This window comes from Microtus ochrogaster, linkage group LG5 (genome assembly GCF_000317375.1).
Source record: "Microtus ochrogaster isolate Prairie Vole_2 linkage group LG5, MicOch1.0, whole genome shotgun sequence".
NCBI lineage: Eukaryota > Metazoa > Chordata > Mammalia > Rodentia > Cricetidae > Microtus > Microtus ochrogaster.
Window position 1 is genome coordinate 63632436 of NC_022031.1, and position 15137 is coordinate 63647572.

Genomic DNA, 15137 nt, shown 5'->3' on the forward strand with positions numbered 1-15137 from the left:
GAGAAGGTTCCATGAGCTGCAGAGAAGAAGGTATATTCTTTCCTATATGGGTGGAATGTTCTATAGATGTCTGTTAAGTCCTATAGGGTCTTAAGTTGTTATAAATATACCTCTGCAAAAATACCTTACATCTAATCAATATACCATATCTATGTGTCAACCAATCAGTTAACTATTTAAAGTTTAGTACAGTGATTCCAAGTAAACAACGGTTCTTGTTTCAGAAATTATAATTAGATCTGGAGACAAGATTAACAAGATAATAAAACAACTATTTAAAATGACATTATATAATTAGATGGTGCTTTAAGAAGGCATAGATTATAATTACAACACCTAAAAGAAAGATGATCAAGAGAAGCTGGAAAGGTTAATGAATACATCTTAATCATCTTTGTTTTGTTCTTGTTTGGGGCAGCTATTTATATACTGTTGGTAAGTTTTGTAAAAATGGGTTATTATATTGGTTTCCTTCTTTTAGCAAAGAAATAAAGATCCAATGCAGAGAATAACCTCAACATTCCAACACTAGACTATGAAGCGATTCAAGCCCGAGGCTGCCGAATTTGTGAGTCTTACACATACATTGCGGCATTGCTGCATAGTGAGTTTGATAAACTTTCATGACTGGCAACTTTACCACACATGGGAGCAAGGGTATTCAAGAAAAGAGCACAGCAGGAGATACAAAAGAGGAGGAATGTGTTTTTCTTCTCATCTCAAATATCTATTAAGCTCACGATATGGGCTGGATATAATGGTAGAAAAAAATCAATGAAAAACAAAGTAGTCAGGATGTCTGCCTGCATGAAGTTCAGACTTGGGGAGGAGAGCTTCAAACAATGAGTACAATAGATCTACATAGTTACTGCAGAGAAAAGGCAATCTAATAACGAAACTTAGAAACAGGTGTATGTAACAAAACACATAACATACATTGTTGAGCAATACACATGAAGCCATATTTCAGGTGGTAAAGATTGGCTACAGGGTAGAATAAGGGTAAATAGCAGAAGAAAAGAAAGACAAAAGAAAACAGTTTTCCATGATCAAACTAGAATATATAAATAGAAGCCATTTTAAGCAGACACTCCTGTGATTATGTCAAAGTGACAGGGATCCAGGTGTTCTGTGCTCTGACCTGGGAATTTCTGCATTATTTCAGTTCATTTTACAACGACCATGCTATTTTTATTCTCTTATTCATGGTGACTTAATCTCTCTCAGCGATCTAAAAGAATATTTTGGGCTTAGTAATTAATAGTATTAATAGTAATAATAGTTCTTGAGGCTTTGATGGTCACGATCAATATGCCAGTGGGTTGGAAGGGGTAACAAGCTCCCAAGGGTGTATTCTATAAATGTCCTCATCGCACTGAAGAGGACTCCCAACTGAACCACCTCTCCAGGCCCTCACTGCCTCAAGACATTGCCTAGGAGATTTGAACGCAGGGAGACACAGACAGCTGGGGAATCGTTTTCAGAGGAGTTGTTTTTGAAAATCCTTCACTTTAAAAATAATGATTTCAGGTTTTTAATAACTCCTGCCTTAATAACATTTTTTAAGAATAATGTGGTTTTAAAAATAGAAACTTTGTACTGAGATAGTTGTGGTGGTAATTTCCTAAGAGCAAATTTTGCTGGTGCGTTGGGTGTGCGGGAAGAAACAGTCTGGGAGAGGTGAGTAGCGTGTGCTTTAGAGAGATGGTTGTTCCACTTTTACTGATTTATTTCATTCATTTGGTTAATAAAGTTAAAAAGAAGACGATACTTATGGATAAATAATTTACCCTATGAAATTTTCTTTTGAGCAGCGGTTTATTGCACTACACCTTTAGCAATGCCCATGGCTTCTCATGCTTTCAGTGAGGGAGTTCACTTAAGGCTAAGGGAAGTTCACGTTCTTCATGGGGACGAATGGATTGCAACCCAAAGGTAAGCGTCATACTGAAAATGTTTGAACTGGAGCCTCTAATATAGATGATTTAAGGCAACAGTGAAGCTCGGAGGCTTCCGAAGAACAGCGAGAAAATAAAGCGAAGTGAGCGAAGGCGGCGGTGAGAGAGCTAAAAGCAGAAGCTGCCTTCCAGGTATGAAGGAGGAAAATGGGGGAAGAATGGAATTAATGTCCACAGAAAAAAAAGAATAACTTTTCTACAATGTAGCAACTCCCACTTTAAGAACCGAACACAATAGACATAAAAAGAGAGGAGATAAAGGCAGCAATTAAAATAATTGCCTCTCTACTGTACATCCAAATATATCCTATGGCTGGGGAGCTAGCCATCTTTTCATCAGAATAAGACACTTGAATGTGACTTTTAAGAAAGGCCTTGAAATATTTTGATTTTTGGTATATAAAACAGCTAAAAATATGAAACGTTCTTGAGATGGCATGGCAATGAAGGGAGTTTAGATGTTTTTTAACTAGACCTTGGGAAATCCTATACCTCTGCACAAGCTATGCGAGCAACTTCAGCACACCGGTTGACCGGCACTGATGAACTGCAGGCTGTGAATTTGTAATGCATTCTTACAAAGTCTCTGTGAAGATTACACAAAGTGATACAAATAAATGCCCAGACTGTAGCTGTCTAATCACTGAGTCTCTCTATTCAGTTATTAATTGCACATTTCCCTTAGAAATTAAATTTTTTGGAAAAATTTATGTGATATAAAATTTTTGCTTCACTGCTATCTTTATCAGAGAAAATTAGAACCAATTTATTTCTTAAATTATAACTAAGGATAAATCATTTCCCCCATAAAATTATCTCTGTTGTACAATTATCTCTGTAGCTCCCAAGGTATGATAATCTTTTTGATTGTAAAGTTGAATTTGGCTTATTAATTTTCTACTTTTCCATGTGGGTTGAGGATACCTCTGTCCCTATCCACACTAGAGGTTGTGGAGGGACTTGATTTAGGAAAAAAATCAAGATGCTGTTGGTAAAATTCCTTCATGAGAAAGAACAGAGCTTCAAACCAATACTCAAGAATGCATATATTTATTTTTCTTCATTTCTTTGTCAGAGAAAATGATGTTCCAAGTAAGTAATTAGGCTTATCTAATCAATGAAGTGAAGACACATCTTAAACATAGATGAATAATAAAAAAAATTCTGTGGTCCTGGGTTAGCTCTAGGACAAATAGAACAAATAACTGGAGATTTGCTAGCAAATTAAAGTGAGTCAGGGCTTTTCAGCTTCTGTGGGCAAAACTATACCTGCAAAGGATAAAGGATGTGATGATGAAGGATTTCTTTCATGAGTCTCTCTCTCTCTCTCTCTCTCTCTCTCTCTCTCTCTCTCTCTCCCTCCCTCCCTCCCTCCCTCCCTCCCTCCCTCCCTTCCTTCCTTCCTTCTTTTCTTTCTTTTTTTTGAGACAGGGTTTCTCTGTGTAGCTTTGGTGTCTTTCCTGGAACTCGCTCTGTAGACCAGGCCGGCCTCAAACTCACAGAGATCCTCCCGCTCTGGCTCCTGAGTGCTGGGATTAAAGGCATACAACACCACCGCCCAGCTGACACAAGTCTTCCTATTCTCTAAATTCTCAAGGAGTTAAACTGGCATGAAATCAACACTTTAATATCTATAGGAGGTGGGATTGTGAAGGAGTAAGTGAATAAATACCAGATGTTACTCCATCCAAGTGTTGGCAATCATCCTAAATACACAAAGGACAGGATGGACCCCAAGGCTCAAAGGAGTGGTGTGGCAAGCATGGTTCTAGAAGACTGTAGAGAGGAAGGGACTGGTCAGACAAATGGATGGGTAAGTCAAGGGCAAAGGGGCTGCTGGGAAGGGGAGGACCATGATACCTTAGCGAGACCAGGATGCCTGCTAGAGCGCAGAGATTTTCCTGACTTCAGGATTTCTCACTATAAGTAACTTCAGGTTTTTCTGCTGACCCTGTTATTAGAATTTTAGCTTCTCCGAGCCTCTTTTGTTCTTCAAAAGGGGATGGTTATATTTCTTTAAATTATGAGATGATAAAGATTTTTGAGGCAGAGTAAGAAATCCTTTAAACTGTGAGAAATTCAAGTTGTGTCTGCCCAGAATCTATACTTCTCTATTCAGATGTAGCATCCTGGTTTCAGTTCAAACTCTCCTTCTTCCCCTGGAAAAGGGATAAATTGTTCACGTGTGCTCATAATACCAAAGTAGGGTAATGATTCAAAGCCAGGCGTTTGCTTTAGTGGTGCTAAAGAACAGCAGTCTCTCTGATAGTTTTCCGGGCTGTCTTCCAGCCATCCTGACCTCTCAGTCCCTCTGAAATCAGAACTGATAGAGCTGCAGGAACAGGTAAACAAAAACAGGGAGGAGTCTGAGCACCAGCATTCCAGTGCCTGCTGTGCACACACACTTAAAAGCCGCCTCTGGGTTCATCTAGCACGTGATCAAGGTTATAATTTCTTTAACTTGTCCTTAACTTAGGCTTATGCCACTCACAAAGAAGTCCTTTTTATAGTATCATTTTCCTTATTGTGACCTTTTACCAAGTTGAGCAAGGGAGAGAACGAGGAATAACTGTTCAAAAACTGATTCTCCCTAGCTCTGCAGCATTGAGAATCCTTTGACTCCATCCTTCATCCAAATCATACTAAATACCATGTCTCTTAAAAGCAGTTTCCATATGCGGCTGTCTCAAAACTGGAGCCTTTGGGTTTGGACAAAGGATCAACAAACCCTTGACCTAGTTTCTACAGGTAAACTTTAGTCATGCTTCAAAACAGACTGTGTTTGATGCTGACTTCTGTTGGCCAGTTTGAGTTGCAAGTACCTTTCTGCCAGGGCTCCTCACCTTAACTATCAAAACTCAACCCTGGCTTGCCTGGGCTGACCACTCTGTTATGAACTTTTCTGGTCATTTGTTCCTTTGGCCTATAGCTCTATCACTTCCCACTCTCTGGATTCTTACTTATGCACTTTTAGCCACTCCATATTTGTAACTGACATCTGGGATTGTGGACTACTCTACTTTTCCAGGTACTAAATTTGTGGTTTTACTTCTCACATCCTCAGTGCCAGTTGAAGGAGATCTGTCTCACTCATGGTTAGAATGGCAATGAGCTTTCTAATCACAATGCCATGCACAACTATACTGCACACCCTCTCAGAGAGCCCCGGTGTTTACATCTCCCCTTAAGCAGTGTGATGAATAACTCAAGGAAGGCAGTAGCACTATCAACCAACTCATCATACTTTAGGAATTAACGGTCATGCATAAATGTAGGCTAAAACCCTTTTTCTATTTCAGATGAAGCATATCTCTGCCATTTGAAACAAAGCCTTTGATGTAATTACTCTCTAATTATTATGGGATTCTAATCTCATCATTTGTGCATAAAAACTGCTTTCAAATGTTGGAGAGACATGAAATAAAATATTCATATTCCAGATGACCCCAAGGAGCAGACTAAGTAGAAATGAGAGAGAGAGAGAGAGAGAGAGAGAGAGAGAGAGAGAGAGAGAATCAGTTTAGTATAAGAAAGAATATTTTCAATTCCAGAACTAACTCGTTTTAGTAGTCAGTGATATTTCTGTCACTCTGGTGAGCGTCAGTGAGTTGACAAGCACAGGGTTGAAATATCAGTGCTCAGTATCCAAAAAAACCTATTTTAGTCTGGAACAAAGAATCTTCTATTTGAACGTATGAGTCTCTAGTCATGAGCCCCTCTCTGAGAGTCTTGGGATGCTTTTCTTTATGTTCACTTTCTGCATCATGAGCAAAACTTCCATCTGGTCTACCATTTGGTCTAGTCCGACAATCTGGAGCTCCTAAGTGCAGCTCACTGGCAGAATTGCTTTAGGTCTCCTGGGAGATTTTCCCCTGCTTCTGCTATGACTAATACCATAAGGATTTTTTGCTAAATTTTCTTATTTTCATCTAACTGATTGCAAAATGTAGCTATGCTGGCTTTCTAGGGAGAGAAAGTACTTTCTGTGTGCTGTGACAGTTTCTCCCTGACCTAACAATTTTACCTCTATTCTTGACTTTTTCCAGGGTGCTGGCCCTCATTTATGAACATCTAGCTATAAATTTAGTTTTTTTCTAGTATTATTTTCCCAAAATTTAAATATCCATAGCATTGTGAGTATTCTTTTCTGAATAGGTTTATTTTCTTTGCTGGGAAGACAAATATGTGTCTAGGAGACACCCTCTGCAGCTGGGAGGATTGCCATGAAGAAGGCTAACTGAAATCGTTGGGAGGCTAACGTTTTTTCTCTTCTTAAAAAAGAAAGAATAGGCATGTTTCCCTAGAAAGAAGACAATTAATACGGATACTGAAGCTATAAAGTGTTAATAAGACGAAGGGGAAATTTTCAATTTATTTTGAAATATTAGCTTGTTCGCAGTTACTAAATTTAAGTTAGTCTTTAATAATGCCATTCTTCGTGAACAATGTCTTTAATTTCACAATCTTGTCTTCATCAGACCATCTAATTCAAGTATCATATTGTTACAGAAAAACTTTCTGAGTGCTCCTGCCTAATGAATACAGCCCCTATCAATTAAAATATTAATTTAAAAAGATGATAGAGAGTTGAACAAATGATGTCTTCAAATTTCTCTCCTTTCACTGAGGGGTCTTTTCATTTTTAAAAACTCTGCGTTGAGCAAAATGTTGGGGTTAGATGTGTGGGGAATGCAAGTTCTGAGAAACTGTTCGCCACACTCAAAGAGTAACACAGCATCGGGCACAGCATCGAGCAACAGATGCTGCGGGGATTCACCTTAGGGCGAGGTTTCTCAGCACTGAGCTCGAGCTCCTGCTGCATCATGGACGGTGACTGTGAGAGGCTTTTGTTAAAAACAAGGGGCATAGGCTGGCTTGGAAATGAATGAAAAAGTTATCTCAACCAGGGCATCCCTTTTTGTTTTTGTTTTTTTTTTTTTGTTTTTTGTTTTTTCGAGACAGGGTTTCTCTGTGGCTTTGGAGCCTGTCCTGGAACTAGCTTTGTAGACCAGGCTGGTCTCAAACTCACAGAGATCCACCTGCCTTTGCCTCCCAAGTGCTGGGATTAAAGGCGTGCGCCACCACCGCCCAGCTCCTTTTTGTAAGAAATAATTTGCTTAGCTTTAATACTTAATGTGCATGAAGTTTACTGCATTGTAGATACAAGCCATAGTTAAACTTCTCTAAAAGACTGGTTTTATGGCCAAGTAAATATTCAACCACCAGACATTGGGAGGGACGAGGACCAGGGAGTTGCGAAAAGTGAAGAGAGAGTTAATTGGTGTAGTTCCACCTCACCAATGTTAATTGGCTTCTGGTGGGCCAGGCTGTACTCATGGCTACATTAGAGCAGTTTGGTTGTTGGGTAGCGTCAGTATTTGAGAGGATAGCATATGTCCTGAGAAAGTGAGTAGAAAAAGAGAAATAATTGGCATATAGAGCACAAACTTGGCTCATGCAAGATGAAAGTTGTTTTTTATAAGCTTAAAATAAAGCTCTGGGATTTCTATGCTGAAGACTGAATTAATCTTTGTAGGAGATCAAAGCTTGACACTGACAGCCCGTTCTAAGGATGAATTTCATGAATACAATTCAGAGGTCCCCAACTAATATTTTTAATTTTAAATTGATTAAAAGTATGCCAGAAAACATGGTTGTTGCTAATGCATATAAGAACAAGCAATAAAAATATACACTTCTTTAGGCTTGTATAAATCATTACTCATCTCAGTTTTTGGTACTCAGTAATCTTAAATGTATGCAAAGCAATGCAAACTATTAAAAACATAAATAAAAGGCAAAATCAAACAAGCAAAACCAAGTGAAAACTTTCTCCTTAACTTGAGTAAATATGCAATAGAAAGATATTCGTGACACCAAATTCTAAAGCCAGAAGCCGCAATAAGTGTTCCAAATCCAGATACTTTTAAAACTTGACACATTAAGGAGGAAACCACCAGCATCCTGATGGAGTGTGAGCATACCAACTTCCAACAGGATTCGGATTCCTAAGACAAAAATGGAGCCTTTGCCTCCTCTGAATCCCTTTCTCCTGATGGCTTCCTTCCATGCACGAATGTTCTATTTCCTCAGAATCCATCCAAGAGCTATTGTCTTCTTCCATCCCGATCATTTTAGCTGGGTCCTCACTGGAACCACAGCGACCTATAAGATGTTGCTAGACTTCTTGACTAGGTCACCTTCACCTTGCATGAAGTTGAAGTACTTTTAAAAACTCAGAATATATTATTTCTCATCCAGCCCATTCTTTACTCTGTTCCTTCCCTTCCTTTAAGCATCAGAACTAACTCTTCCTCGTCTCATGCACCCAGAACTTTCTCCATGCCCTTTTTTTATTTTGTGAACATCTATTTTATTTCTAACATATTATTTTTATTTGTTATTTAGAATTTCACACAATGGAATTACCTGTGGAGTTTTTTTGTTTTTTTTTTTATTGATTATTTGGGAATTTCATCCCAAACTCAACAGCTTCCCAGTCCTCCCAGGCCCACTCCATCAACTCTTGTGTCCTCCCTTCCCTTACCAAAAAAAAAAAAACAAAAAAAAAACCCCACACCAAGTCCATTATGTATTTCCCAAATGCTCATTGGATCATGCCTGCTCTTAACTGAAATGTTCTCTCCACTTTCCTCTACTTCTATGCCTAAGTTTCTACTTTCTCTTATCTCAGTTTCTGAGCCACACTGACCTATCCCTTCTTTGGGATTCCCAAATGTCCTGCGAATACACCAATCGCAGCAGTTTTGCTAGTATACTGAAGTTATCAGTTCCTAAATTAATCCTATTTCTGACAATGAAAGACTTAAGGCATTGCCAATTTAAATTAAAATCTCATTGGATTCTAGATATTTATTCTTTTAAAAATAGTCAACCACTTGAATAAAGGGAATTTAATTTTTAATTTTTTAAATGATTTGCCTCAAGAAAAATGTCTGTTCATAGGTAAAGAGCTCCGGAGCATTGTCTCAGCAGACTGGCTTACTGCCTGGAACCAAGTCAGGGCTTTGCCTACAGCAAAATGAGATCGTTCAGGCAGTAGGCATACGTCTCCAGGCATGTTTGAGTTCATGCGCTTTCCTGTTAGATTTGTTTAATTGTTACTGTGAAAAATGATATGATTTGGCTCAGTAATCTTAAACAAGCAGTACATTTCTGCTGCTATATTCCTAAAGTCCTCATTATCTCAGCTTGGGGGGACACAAACAGAATCTTCCTACTCCAAAAGAGGGGTCCACATGGCCCCCCTCATGCACCAACTCTCCAGAGCTATCCTGTGCCTGACATTGCCTGTAGCTCTCAAGGAGCAGTCATTTCATCTCAGCATGCCAGTATAATGCCCAGAAGACAATTTCCAAACAAAGGAAGTTTAGATTATACCAAAGATGAACAGATGGATTTCACTTATCTATTAATGATAGACTATATTTATCATGCCCTCTTTGTTTTGCATTCTATAAAGAGGATGCAATCTAAAACTAATACATAAGAATTATTTGAAAGGTTCTGAAGGGTTTTAGAGCATTTGCATTTTTAGGAAAGGCTATTTCAGAGTCGAACACTACAGAATGTACCGTTGACGTGTCTAGTGACTCATTCACACCCTCTCCACCTCATTTACGGAGTCCGCCGATAGGAAATATTTCTTACTTGGTGTTGTGTGTGTCGATGGTGTGGAAGAGATCATGTAGTTCTTCTCCACTGAGAACTCCATCTGCAAAATATGCTTTAAATTCCTCAAAGGAAAGTTTTCCGTCATCTGAAATAAGAACACACAGAAAAGAAGCAAATCACTTCAACCTCATGTGCTGGTCTACTCGTGGATTTCAAACTTAGTCCAAGTGTCCATTCTTTTTTATCTATGTATGGCACACATAATACACACACACACACACACACACACATATATATATATATATACATACATATATACACACATACATATATACACATATACATGTATGCACACCTAGAAGGAGGGAAGGAAGGAAGGAAGGAAGGAAGGAAGGAAGGAAGGAAGGAAGGAAGGAAGGAAGGAAGGAAGGAAAAAGAGCTTGAAGTATTAAAAGGAAAAAAATGAACATCTCTTCACTGGACAAAGCACACCGATGAATGCATTGATGTATGTCTTTTCTTTTTAGAGTCTTCTTGGTTGGTTTATTGCCATCACAAACATTTAACCTTTAGGAGGACATTTACCTAACCATAGATAATGATATCCGCACAACAGCATGAAGGGCCAAGCAGACGTTTTACTTTCATGACACCAAGCCTACACAGACTCTAGCAGACCACAGGTTAGGTACCGAATGCTTAACAAGTAAATGATTGAACATTTACAAAAGATATGAGTTAACACAATTTTAAAAAAACTCTGTTTGTCGCTGTACTCATTAAACTAGTGAGTTCTTTTAAAGCCAAACACATATTTCTTATCTGGGACACAACAGCAAAACACAATCAGAATCTAATGGAAGATAAAATGTACAGACATAAGCATAAGTATTTCTGCACAGCTGGAAACAGTAAATTCAATAAGAGACAGACACACTTTAAATATATGGGAATTCTGGTGATGGGTGCCTTTCACTTCTAAGAAGGGGGCAGGGTTAGTATCATTTACACCTGACTTTGAATAAAATCTCTGGACAAGCATAGATGGAAAACCCCACATTACCAACGTGCAAAATATCTGTGCAGGACACGGAAGCAACTGAAGAAATGAAGGGTGCCCAAGGGAGGGGGAGCATCCTTCCTATGCGGTCATTTCTCAGATTTTTCAGAGAGGCTGCCAAACGACTCTAAGCGATGGAATAAGCCTTTGCATTTATAGCAGGAACTCAGACCAGAGAAACAAGTTGCCCAGAATCACAAAACTCCTCACTGAGACAAACCAACAATCCTGCAATGAACAAAATAGAGTCCTATCATTAAATAAAGAGTCTGATTTCACAGGACCAGACCATCAAGAGTATTTGGAGCACTTTCCCAACAGATGGCCCCCAGACTGCCTGAAGTACTAAGTGCTGGCTCCTGGGTGCTGTTCAAGCATCAGAATCTCCCAAGGAGCTCAGAGTGTAGGTCAGCAAGATGGATAGGTTGTAACAGTTTGTAACAACAGCCTGGACGCCTCTCCCTGCATCACACCCAGGAGGTATTAAGGAAACAGCAGGCCGGAATTAGTTAATTCTTCAGTAAAGACCTATCGGCTGGGGTATTTTTAAGATCCTGGTTTGTGACACACAGATCCTTGAGATATTTTAATTTCATTTTGTTTTCTCATTTAACAGGCACAACATACAAAGCTTCTGCTTCACTCTTGCTAAGAGCAGAGCAGATGTGGCCATCCCAGTGATAAGAATCTATGTCTGGATCCTTGACCTGAGTGACCTCCTGGGCCAGTCAGCCCCATGCAGCCTCAGAGTAGCTCAGGGCACTGGCTTCCCTATTGTCCAATCCATGCTTATTTCTAAGTGAGTTATGGGAATTTAGCCCCATACAGACTATTGTATACCTGCATGTGCATCTTTTTATTTTGACAAAGAAATAAATAAGCCAGTAGGAGGAGAAACTGTTCATAAACTGGATCTAGAGCCAGCTGCGGAAGTTCACACCTGAAATGCTAGCACTCAGGAGGTTAAGGCAGGAAAACCTAGATCCCAATGCTACAAAGTAAGGCCTTGGTATAAGCAAACAAACTAATTGGTCAAGAAGATAAGAAACACTAGAGTGAACATGCCATTTTCTCTGTTGTTGCTGTGCTGTGCAGAAACATGACCTTGTAAACTGACTGTGGGATATTTCCTATGGTAACCCTTTAATAGTTCTCGGGCAGGTTGAGTCAGGTGCACCAGTTCAATTAGAACTGGGGTTTCCTGTGCTTTCCATGGGTGAGGCCGGCCTCTAAGGTATGCTTTAGACTAGGGGAAAAGATTTCAAGCAGTAATGCACGTTCTATAAAATAAAAGCTTTGGCTAGCAAGTGCCCCGATAAAAGAGAGAGAGAGAGAGAGAGAGAGAGAGAGAGAGAGAGAGAGAGAGAGGAAGACAAAAAAAATCTCCTGTTGGCAAAAACCCATATAGAATAAGAGAATGTAAGCATTAAATTGCAGCCCTGGTTTGAGGAGTGGAAAGTATGTGTTGAAAGCTGTTTTTATCACATGCAGGATTCTTGGAAGTCCTCATGACAGGCTGCCACACTACAAAATAAGCAATTGCAAAGAATCCCTTTCGAGTAGTTCTACACTAGTACTAAAACGTTAAACAAAAGCTTAATAGAAAGGGTGAAAAATCCCGTGTGATTCAGTATTAATAAGGCAATTACATTTTATTAATATATTTTATTTCAACTTCAGTATTTCTGCTGAAATCTTCTTTTGAAGTGGAGCAAAACAGTAAGAACTTGGCTCACGAAATAGGCATGCCTTCAGGGGCCACCTTCCTCCAGTGACAAGGCTTCACTTTTACCACCAGGGCACACAGCCTTCTCAACTTTGCTTTTAGAATTCTGTTCTTCATCTCAGCTTGTCCTGAACATTTTGACCTCCCCGGCTTCATTTATTTTAATGTTTAATTGAATTTGTCCTTTGGCATCTTTACACTTGCATATAGTGAATTCTGATTTTTCTCATTCCAACTGTCTCCCATCTTTTCTCTTCCCTACCAAACTCCCTCTTCCTGGGTACGTTCTTTCTGACATTTATGTCTTCTCATTTTGTTCGTGTCCCTCTGGGTTTTGCCAGGGCCATCTGTGCAACTTTGGGATTGGAACTATCCAATGGAGTCTGGTGAGTACGCCGTGGTCACACAATGGAAGACAGTGGCTACCAGTGGCCCACAATTCAGCAGTAAAAAGTACGGGGCCCCGGAAGCCCCTCCCCAGTACATGACTGACAGCTGAGGATTGCCTTGTGCAGGCCCAGAGCAGGTGATCTCAACTGCTGGGAGTTAGGACCACACTGTGAGTGCTGTGTCTAGAGGGTGGGACTTTGCTGCCCTCCCGCTATCTTTTCACCTCCTATGTTATGTTCTTTTCATCCCCTCTTCTGGCCCGTTCCAGGAGCCTTGCAAGAATTAGGATAAATGGCATGCTTAGGGCCAAGCCCTATTTCTATTTTCAGCATCTTGGGCAGCCGCGAAGTCTATGCATTCACTGCCATTCCCTGCGTATAAAAGCTTCTCTTATTAGACTTGGGAGTATAAACAGACATTTTGAAGGCACATTGACACTTTGTCTACTTAGCTAACTGTCAGTAGTACTTTCCTTCATATGATCTATGAACTTCTAAGACATGGGCTTTCCTTATTTATTAGCATGTCTCATACAATCTATTTTGGTCATACTTTCTCCTCTCCCAACTCCTCTTAATCCTCTCTACCCCTACCTACCCACATGACTTTGCTCTCCCTCTCTCTCAAAAACCCAGAGAAAAGTAAAAATTAAAAACAAACAAAAAAGCCAAACAATAACAAAAAGTTCACAAAAAATGTAGAGTTTTCATTGTTGTTGTTTGTTGGGTGGTGTTTTTGATGTTGTGTGTATGTATGTGTGTGTGTATGTATGTATGTATGTGTGTGTGTGTATGTATGTATGTGTGTGTGTATGTGTGTGTGTGTGTGTTTGTATATGTGTGTGTTGACCAGCTGTTGGGCACCATCTCAGGGATACTGCATTGGAAAAAACTCATTTTGCCTCTGTCAGTGGCTATCATTTGCAAATAGCTACTTGGTTAGGGGAAGGACCCTATGCCTACTTCCCCCTTGGTGCTGGGACCCCATCTGACTCATGTCCATGCTCTTGTGTATGCTACCACAGTGCAGTGAGTTCATACGTGCAGCCTTGTTCTGGAATACACTCATTTACTGGAGCCACCCATCGGGTCTGATAGCTACAGTCTTTGCCGCCCAACACGTGTGGACCCTCCTCCCCTCCACAAGATTCTTTATATCATAGCCAGTTAATGCATTTTAAAATTTCAAGGTACCAATACTATGTAGAAAGTTCCCATGTACCCAACACCCAACTTCTGATACTATTACTATCTTACATTACTAGATATGTTTGTTTCAATTAATGAACCAGCGTTAATACATTAATTTTAGCTAAAGGCTGTACTTCATTCTGACTTCTTCAGTTTCTTTCTAATGTTTTCTTCCTACCCCAGGGTTCCACCCAAGGTAGACTATTCCATTCTGACATCTTTAAGCTTCACTTAGCTGGAAATGTATCATACTTTCCTTGATATTGGCAATCTTTTTCATTCCATTTATTTATCACATGCCAATTCCCATTCCCCCCGTGTCCTCTCCTCCAACTCCACATTGGTAACCCTAACAGCTTAGGGAACACCAGGTCTGCTACTTTGGAGAAAACCCTCCCTTGGGGTTATTCTGATGTTCTCCCATGACTGGATGAGGAGTGTTTGTTTGGGGTAAGAGGACCACGCGGTACAGTACCATCATGTCATTTCAAGTTGTTATTATATGCTGTAAATTATAATACAAAGACACTCCATTTATTCCATTGCCATTTTATTTTATTTACTCTATTTTATTCATTGGCTCCTTTGTGCTGTATTTTTTGTTGTTGTTCTTTCTCATCTTTTATGCGTTTTGTAGTCTTAATCAGTATTTTGTATAATTTTATAGATTTCTATTTAATTTCTTTAACAAATCTATTGTGCTGTATTCTTTTTCTCACAATTTTATTGAGACTGTAAATATTTTATAATATTTACTCATGTAAGTTTGCAATATGTGTTTCTGTTTATTTTTGAACTCTTGGGGCTGTGTCTGGCTCTCCAGCTCAGGCTGGCCTCCAGCTTCCTGTGTAGCTAATGTTGGCCTTGTCTTCCATTGCCTGAACCCTTTGAATCCGGCATTAGAGTTTCGCCACACCACATCTAGCTCACCATTTATATTACAGTTTTTTTTTTCACTGAGAGTGTTCTTTTTTGTTTCCTGTTTTCTTTTTTAAATCGTTCTTTGATAAGGTCATACAATGTATTTTTTTTGTTTTGTTTTTTTAAAATATTTATTTATTATGTATACAATGTTCTGTCTGTATGCCTGCAGGCCAGAAGAGGGAGCCAGACCTCATTACAGATGGTTGTGAGCCACCATGTGGTTGCTGGGAATTGAACTCAGGACCTTTGGAAGA

General features: G+C 39.5%; 1 protein-coding gene across 1 annotated transcript in view; it reads right to left on the bottom strand.

The window, feature by feature from the left end:
* Necab1 (N-terminal EF-hand calcium binding protein 1) overlaps nucleotides 1–15137 on the bottom strand; it is a 149356-nt gene that overhangs the window by 111318 nt on the left and 22901 nt on the right. Inside the window, exon 3 of the mRNA XM_005362331.3 lies at nucleotides 9630–9738. Within this exon, the coding sequence (XP_005362388.1) occupies nucleotides 9630–9738 (109 nt within the window). The remainder of the gene's footprint in view (nucleotides 1–9629; nucleotides 9739–15137) is intronic.